Source organism: Procambarus clarkii, chromosome 26, assembly GCF_040958095.1.
Source record: "Procambarus clarkii isolate CNS0578487 chromosome 26, FALCON_Pclarkii_2.0, whole genome shotgun sequence".
Lineage (NCBI taxonomy): Eukaryota > Metazoa > Arthropoda > Malacostraca > Decapoda > Cambaridae > Procambarus > Procambarus clarkii.
In genome coordinates this window covers 30,326,818-30,336,354 of record NC_091175.1, presented here as the reverse complement: position 1 = coordinate 30,336,354, position 9,537 = coordinate 30,326,818, and the positions used below count along the sequence as shown (strand labels likewise).

The following is a 9,537-nucleotide window of genomic DNA, read 5'->3' as shown; positions in this document are numbered from 1 at the left end:
TCTTTAGAAGACCTAATATTCTTAGATGGAAACATTTCAGATAATCACTGGGACTACACCCCAAAGTACATGAGTTTAGTTCTCTTTACTACACACAAATACTTAATTTCAAACCTGTACTGTATATGTTAATGGAGCCATTATTAAAGCTCATTCTTTTACAGGTAAACTTGTGATCTGGAGATATTAGTTGAGCTGGCCACCTATAACCTGGGACTTCCTTCCTTTGACTTCCTCAGCAGCTGCCTCACAGTGCCAGCCGCCATTACCTGGCACACCTAGACCATATGTGCCACACCCTAATATGATGTTTAGGCCCAACAGGCCATAACCACCAACTCAGACAAGATCACTCAGTTACACTAATATAATTATAGCATTTGTAGTATTAACCTCACTGTAGCTTGTTATAAGCCACCTTATGTAGTATAATTTATATGAAGCATATAGAAAATTTATATGCTTAATAGATCACCACCAATTGTAGAATAAGCTGTGTGACCTTTTACCCCCACTATGTGTACAGGTAAAACCTGGCAGGCTGAATTTACATATAGTCCACTTAGAATCATAATTCAATATTGAAGTAAATAAAAAATAAATATTCACAAATTAAAAGCACATGCTGTCTGCATGCATTACCCCACAGTAGCCTCGCCAGCCAACACAATTACTGCAGGTACGCCAGCCGACACAATTACTGTAGCCTCGCCAGTCAACACAATTACTGTAGCCTCGCCAGCCAACACAATTACTGCAGGTACGCCAGCCGACACAATTACTGTAGCCTCACCAGTCAACACAATTACTGTAGCCTCGCCAGTCAACACAATTACTGTAGTAACGCCAGCCAACACAATTACTGCAGGTACGCCAGCCAACACAATTATTGTAGCCTCGCCAGCCAACACAATTATTGTAGCCTTGCCAGCCAACACAATTACTGTAGTAACGCCAGCCAACACAATTACTGTAGCCTTGCCAGCCAACACAATTACTGTAGTAACGCCAGCCAACACAATTATTGTAGCCTCGCCAGCCAACACAATTACTGTAGCCTCGCCAGCCAACACAATTACTGTAGTAACGCCAGCCAACACAATTACTGTAGCCACGCCAGCCAACACAATTACTGTAGTAATGCCAGCCAACACAATTACTGTAGCCACGCCAGTCAACACAATTACTGTAGTAACGCCAGCCAACACAATTACTGTAGCCAGGCTAGCCAACACAATTACTGTAGCCTCGTCAGCCAACACAATTACTATAGCCTCGCCAGCCAACACAATTACTGTAGCCTCGTCAGCCAACACAATTACTGTAGCCTCGCCAGCCAACTGAATTATGTAAACCAATAAAGCTCAGTCATATCCCAAACACGGTCAGGTCAAGACGTTCCCGCTCCCACGACGAGGGGGTGAAATTTGTATTGGTGTTTAGCTCAGTCTACACACAAGAGGACTGACTAATACCTACTATATTCTTCAGATCTTGCACCATGCTGGGTGCTGAGGTTGAGGATCGGACAACAGAGCAACTGGCTACTCACCAAGACAACATTGACATGGACTCTCACTCGGAAAACAGCCAGTCAGTAGCGGAAATGATTATCAGGATTATCAGAAATGATTATTATTATCCACGGGACAGACGAAATGGAGAAGATAGGATCTGAGGCATAATGTACACAGTGATGGTGAGGTTAACGGAAACGACAAAAGAATGAAGAACAACGCTGAGAATGATCAGTGTGGACGAAAGGAAAGAACAATGTTGGGAACTTGCCCAGGAAGGTGACGGTCAGCGGAGGTGGAGACTTCTCTTCCCTCCCTCATGCACACTGACCTACCACCAGAAGCAGGTGTGGAAAGTCAACCTAGGAAGAGAACACCGCAAGTTCGAGTCCCTGCTGAAAGAAGGTGTTAAGAGACCTTTCTTAATGGTAGATTCTATGGAGGCTGTTATGTTTCTGAGCCATCGCGGATATAGTGAAATTGTCATAGAAACACCAGAGGAGAATGAGAAACTGACGTAGGCGACTATTTACAAATACTCTCATATACTAGACCCTGAATTCATCCTCGACGACTAACGATTTGTGCGGCCCAAGCGTCACCTTATTAAGGGTTAAGCTTGGAGTTAGGGGGTGGCTTTGGTGTGGAGTGAAGTTCCCAAAAAAGTGTTCTTCACCGGGACTGTTACAGACATATGGTAAAGTATGTGTTAGAGCCCATAATATGCTGCAGATCGGGACAAAAATCTTGGCTCTGTCAACATGATCCACGATGTCGTTTCTTCAGAAAATCTCACCTCTCTAATGAGTGTAGAAACAGACTTCAGCTGAGTGAGAAAATTGTCCCGATGCTGCAACTGTGGAGGTGTTCACAATGCCAGATCGACTGTGTGTAGTAAAAGGCAAAGTATGGATATTCCCCGGCCAAAGAATGTTACAGAGCAGGCAAGAGACACCGGGAAAACAGCAGAAAAGTCAACACTAAACAGCGCCAGTGAACCGGACGAATGCATGGCCAATATGCCTTTAATTCGTGAGGCTCCAGCAACAGGCAGCCATACCATCACTCAGAACTCCGGCAGGGACAGTGGAACGGTGAGAAAAGTGGTACTGGGATTTAGAAAGATGGCCATAATAGTATTGTTAAAAATTTGTTGGTTGAAACAAGTTAAGTGGGAGAGTGCCTACCAAATCCTAGTGTTACAAATGCGGTATATAGGGTCCTTAGTGACTCTTCTTCATTGATCCCACCCCAAGCCATCTACCAACACACTGGCTGAGGTCTTCAGCAACAAGCTGACAGGGGTCACCAATAACACAGGCAGGGGTCTCTACCAACACCCTGGCAGAAGTCTCCAGCAACACGCTAGCAGAACTCCTCACAGGTTTACAACAAGCCTTAACAGACGGACCGTTCTTCAGTCTCTTAACTCAACTTGGCCTATCCCGGGTACGTCGGTCCAACCACACTTTCGTGGGCGGATGTCGCTTGTGAGCTGCATATTTTTTTCTCTTGAATCCACACAAGTGACGCGCTCAAGGGGCATGAGAAAAAATATTTCTATAACATCCAATTTTTATCCGATCGACTTGGGGATAGTTTAAATATGTTTGCCATAAAATTTTCGTTTTCTCTAATAACCGCATTAATTATTTGGGAGAACGGCATTGCATTGCATCATCCTGGTAAGACCATTGTATTGTTGGCACGACGAGTGTAATCAACGTAGTTTTTCATTTGGTGCCGGTCTAGCGCATCCTTGTGTGACATTTTATACTTATCTTCTTCTAGAACATTCTATTGCGAATACATTGGTACAAAAATTAAATACGTACATCGAAAATTAATGTCTTAAGTGAAAAAGAGTATACACTTTTCAATAGGGGTTTCGCCGATGTGCCATCACAGGTAACAATTTGGCCACTTCCTACACGCTTGCGGGTGGGCCGCGATCATGATTCTACATTTATATACATATGTCCGTGTAGGGAATGTTATTGCGATCTCAGTGATACCAAATTTAACGCTGAAGGACAAGTGTGGAGTTGAGAACCCTGAAAAGAATAGACACATTTCGTCGCTGATTGGCGCTCACGGCTAGTGATCGACGTAGTTCTTTATTTGGTGCTGGTGTAACTCATGCTTTTTTGACATTTTATACTTATGTTCTTCTAGAACATTCTATTGTGAAATGGCAGAAATATGTTTACCAAACCACACACTTGAAAGTAAGGAGACGACAATATTTCGGCCAGACGACAATTATTTAGCAGGTATGGAACCTAATCGCTTACTTGATTTGTTTAATATGAGTTATAGGGAGAGAAAGTTACCAAGAAAAAGAAAAGAGGCTGTCATCATTCCCATTCCCAAGTCAGATGGAGGTTACAGTCATGTATCCATAACATCATGCTTGTGTAAAATGATGGAACGGTTCTTGTTAAATAGGGTTCTCTACCTTGTAGGAGATAACATATCCAATAACCTCTTCTGTTTTATCAAGGGTCAAAAGTACTGTGGACTGTCTCAAAGTATTTGTCTTATGTGGATGACAATTGTAGTTTTTGTTGATGTACAAGGAGCAGTTGATAAAGCCAAATGGGAAGTAATCTTATAGGAATTAGCCAAACTGTGGATAACACGGAGATTGCTACATTGGATACGAGATTATCTACAAGAGAGAAAAGGTCTTGTGTACTACCAAGGATACATGTCTTATGATTGGTCAGGTGTATTACCAACGATACATGTCTGGGAAAAGGTCAGGTGTATTACCAAGGATACATGACTGAGGGAAGGTCAGGTGTATTACCAAGGATACATGTCGGAGGGAAAGTCAAATGTATTATTAGGGATACATGTCTGATTGAAGGTCAGGTTCATTACAAGGATACATGTCTGAGGGAAGGTCAAATGTATTACCAAGGATACATGTCTGAGGAAAGGTCAGGTGTAGCCTCATGGATACATGTCTGAGGAAAGGTCAGGTGTGTTACCAAGGACATATGTCTGAGGAAAGTTCAGGTGACTTACTAGGGATACATGTCTGTGGAAAGGTCAGGTGTATTAACAAGGATACAAGTCTAAGGAAAATTCAAGTGTATTACCAAGAATACATGTCTAAGGAAAGGTCAGGTGTATTACCAAAAATACATGTTTAAGGCAAGGTCAGGTGTATTATTAAGGATACATATCTGAGGGAAGGTCAGGTGTATTATCAAGAATATATGTCCGAGGAAAAGTCAGGTGTATTACCAAGGATACATGTCTAAGGAAAAGTGAGGTGTATTACCAAGGATACATATCTAAGGAAAAGTCAGGTATATTACCAAGGATACATGTCTGAGGAAAAGTAAGGTGTATTACCAAGGATACATGTCTAAGGAAAGTTCAGGTGTATTACCAAGGATACACCTGAGGGAAGGTCAGGTGTATTACCAAGGGTACATGTCTGAGGGAAGGTCAGGTGTATTACCAAGGATACATGTGTAAGGAAAGTTCAGGTGTATTACCAAGGATAGATATCTGAGGAAAGGTCAGGTGTATTACCAGGGATACATGTCTGTGGAAAGGTCAGGTGTATTACCAAGGATACATGTCTAAGGAAAATTCAAGTGTATTACCAAGAATACATGTCTGAGGAAAGGTCAGATGTATTATTAGGATACATGTCTGAGGGAAGGTCAGGTTTATTACCAAGAATATATGTCTGAAGGAAGGTCAGGTGTATTACCAAGGATACATGTCTGAGGAAAGATCAGGTGTATTACCTAGGATACATATCTGAGGAAAGGTCAAGTGAATTACCAAGGATACATATCTGAGGAAAGGTCAGGTATATTACCAAGGATACATGCCTGAGGAAAAGTAAGGTGTATTACCAAGGATACATGTCTAGTGTCGAGAACGCTGCTGTCGATATCCTATTTATATGTGCCTCAGGAGTTAGATTAGGTGTTACATTCACGCCTGGTCTCTTTCTCGTGCCGTCACAGGTAGGCAGTTCCCCTTCATTGTGTATTGTCCCTTTGGTCACCTATTACCTAGTCCCATTTCCATAACTTTACATTTGCTCGTGTTGAACTCCAGTAGCCATTTCTCTGCAACCTGTATACAAGTATGAATACATGTTAATACATCTATACATACATGTGTTACATACATACATACATGTGTTAAATTAGCCTCTTATCAACCTCTTGTAATGAAAAAACACAAATGATCTTTTGGTTCAGTCCTTGGATCAATATTACTGTGCTTGCTGTTAGTTCTGTACACTGTTAGCAGAGATTGAAAAGGTTAGGTTACAAAATTGCATAGCAGTGTCTTCCTGCTATAATTTCTATATATGTAAATATTGCACTAATTAATGTATGTTTAATAGTCTGGTTCTCTAGACTAGACTATCCGGTTCGAAGGACCAAACTTATGTGGGAAAATCCTAGAATACTTTATTTCTTTTTATTCTATGAATATTTAAATTGTACTTTTATTTTATTTTTTAGTTGACTTTAATATTATTATAGTTCTGGGTGGACTGTATAATTGATTCAGCCTGCCAGAATCTATCTACACACAATGGGGGGAGAATTTGAAGCTTATACCACCTTGAAGAGGATACTGGATAAACTACAAACTGCTTACCTAGTCTTTAATATATATTATACAACATATGGTGGTCTAATCTACTATTATTCTTAAATCTACTTTATCTTGAATAATACTACTCTTTCTACAGTATCAAATAACATAAAAGGCCTTAGATGAGTAGTTAAATTGGCCTAATTAGGCTGGATAGTGTCCCAACATCTGTTGGGACGCCTTGTAATGGCGTCTGGCACTGAGGCGTTGGTGTGCAGCTAGTGTATGTAAGTGTCACAGTTAATGTTGACCAGCTTATTCTTGTAACTCCAAATCACTAGCTTCCTGCCAAATTAAGTACATTAGTAAAAACACATTAACATATTAAGTACAGGTGTGACATGGAATAATTTTGTGTGTAGTTAAGAGCTGAGTAAACGTACTTGGTGTGACCTTTAAGCTCCTAGTATAACCGCTAGACCTAATCTATCTAAACAGTAAATGGGCACAAACTTGTTATAAATATTTGGTAAGACAGATACTCAGATGTTCTTGTAGTTGTAGAGATCACAATAGCAGTTACTCAGTTGGTTGATTCATAATTGGGAATCTATGACGAGTGGTGCTTGTGTGTGGCTTTGTTTATAAGTAGTTGTGTGTACGTGACCAGCCGCACCTCTCTCTGAGGGTGACGACCCTAAAATGTTTGCTTGTTTTATATATGTCTTAAGGACATGAGAGTGAAGCTAAATTTCTAGTGTATTTAATTATATTCAGTCCTAGTGAATACTATGTTATTAAGTTTAAACACTAAACTGAAGTTTAAAAAGATATGCGAATTAATATAATTTCCATGTTGTTGAAGACGTCACGGTATCACATTTTCTGATTTTTTAAGGGTAACTGTATTATGTTGATGTGTGTGTTGGATTTCCAACACTATGTTTTTGGAATGATCTCCTCAATCCCCGTTTTTGTAAATTAGTATTTTGTATCACCCTGACCGCAGCTGTAATCTTTTCTCTCTCTCTCTCTCTTCTGCTTTTTGGGAAGTCTCACCAGGACAAGAGCTAACACCTGTTAACTATATACATTTAATGCATAAAGAACATATACAGTACACTTGCACAAAAGAAATAAGAATATTAACCAAAACACTTTAAGCTACTATAATCTGGTTGCCAATAACCTACTGTAATCCAATACCATCCTGGCTTCACCAGCTGTCTATATCAAGTGGTTGCCCAACTCCTGGCTTGCCACGTATATAACCACCCACACGAAGTGGGTTAAATCTCATCATAGTAATATTGCACACCCAACCCTAGAATATACATATATAACTCAGCCAATGGCTGCAACACTAGAAACCTCAGAATTACAGTCTGTCCTGCAAATATATACAGCTGTCTCTGGCTAAGACACTAGAAACATCTGCATAGAAATTCCTCAACATAAAAATGGTCAATCACCCACTTTCCACTGCGTCTTACACGCCAATGACATTCAAGCACTCTCCCAATACATTATATGTAGTCACCACGAACCTCCTCTCTACTTTTAGGGTCTCGCTGCCCTGTGTTTCTCTGAGTTCTCCCTGAATTGTCTACAAGGATCTTCTACAGCTCTTCCAGACTGCTACACAATGAAGGTTTTCTTTAAACACCAGTGATACTCCACCACTGATTCCACAGAAGCATGTGAAACTTCACTTCACTGCTCCTCTTCCCACAGCTTGAGATCCACCTCCTCACTATGGGGCTCTGCTCTTCCACAAAGTTCAGCATTCACTTCTACAGCCTTTGAGTTCCATCCACTAACTTCTTCCCTGGCTTCGAAGTTCTCCCATCAACTTCTCTACACAAACCTGCAACCTACTGACACACCAATAAAAATGTTTCCCCTACTAACAATAACTAAAATATATTCACACACACACTAAGTGTCTTCACTCGACATCTCTTTAAATTCCCGTACACTATGAGGGAGGACTCTCCCGTTCGGACTGATCAATGCTCTGCCTTTGCTAGGCGGCCCACTCCTACCGCTGGGAGGCAGCCAGCTTCAGTTACCCACAGGCGCCTGGAGAGGATGGACATGTTGCCGCCTCCTCCAGCTGGTTGTCTCATCTTGGCTCTCTTATTTAATCTTTCTGCCTAAATAAAATATGCCTAATGTATTCAAGGACACTTGCTACGATCGCTGGGCTCACGGTCAACTACAGGCAATCACTAGTAACTGGTTAAAAAGGACTTACCACAAAATTTATTACATGAGGGCTCTCATTCGTTGATGCGCGACAGGGCGCTCATAGGCTGTCCACCCCAAAACATTTCAAGACTGCTTCACAACTCTTCCTGCAGTCCACGACTTTAGTCCTCACGTTCTCAGACGGATTCCACAACCGAAACGTTTGCACACTTCCTTCCTATTGAAGGTATATATCAATTAGGGGGGCCTTCTCTAGCAGGGGCTCAAGGGAGCGCGACCTTCCCTCACGATTTCTGCAGCTCAAGTGGTCAGTGAGCCTCACACCTTCTCACCAAACTCTCGACATCTCATGTCAAGTCATTCATTTACATATTTATTCTCTGCCCATGCTTTTAAACTATTCATCAATATTAACCAAGTCCTTAATATATATTTCCATTCCTTTGACCGCTTAGTTGGGTCAGGTTTGCTAAATAACTCTCACAGGGGGTAGACTCGTTTTCCAGCTACCTGGGATCATAACAGTGGGGGGGGGGGGGGTGGAGAAAGGGAGGATTCAAAAGAATTTAACATAAACAGACACTCAACAATTAGCACTCTTCTCTAAAACAATATTCATCAATACTTACTTATACAACGATACAAGTAAAATATAAGACAACATGATTTCCGAACCCTGCCTATGAGTATATATCGTCACCATACAAAGTATTGCAATATCAATCAACCAATAGCAGCCTTCTTCACTTAATATCGTATTATTAGATACATAATAATACATAAGTCTTAGTGATACAGTGATACATAAGTCACATAGCACAGTAATACATAGAACTTACATACATAATAGTTTATCAAGATATATAACAATTTATAATGGTGATACAAGGTTATACTCTATTATATCGTATTTATTTATTTATTTATTTATATACAAGAAGGTACATTGGGTTTATGAGAGTACAGAGACTTGAAGTTAAACATTCTTGTAAAATCACTGGCACGCATATAGCATTTCGGGCAGTATATTAAAGTATGATCATAGCGTATACTAGTCATACTGGTATATGCTGGATCATAACAGTGCCTTCCTCTGATTGGCTCTTTTGAAGAGACAAGGGGACTAGTTTATGCAGGCGGCTAGTGTAGGTCGCCTGGCACTTCTTGCGGTATTCTGATGTAGTCGCCATCCTTGGTAGGACGTGAAATCTGTAGTTGAGGCCACAAC

General features: G+C 40.8%; 1 protein-coding gene across 1 annotated transcript; it reads left to right on the top strand.

Annotated features, from left to right (window-relative positions):
* Window positions 1–633: 633 nt before the first annotated feature.
* Window positions 634–1,344, top strand: LOC138368891 (uncharacterized). Its single transcript, XM_069331608.1, has one exon. It carries the CDS (start codon window positions 634–636, stop codon window positions 1,342–1,344), a length of 711 nt encoding a protein of 236 aa, XP_069187709.1.
* Window positions 1,345–9,537: the final 8,193 nt, after the last annotated feature.

Bases quoted from the DNA above. Each gene is read 5' to 3' on its own strand.
- LOC138368891 (XM_069331608.1), top strand. From the start codon at position 634: ATGCATTACCCCACAGTAGCCTCGCCAGCCAACACAATTACTGCAGGT.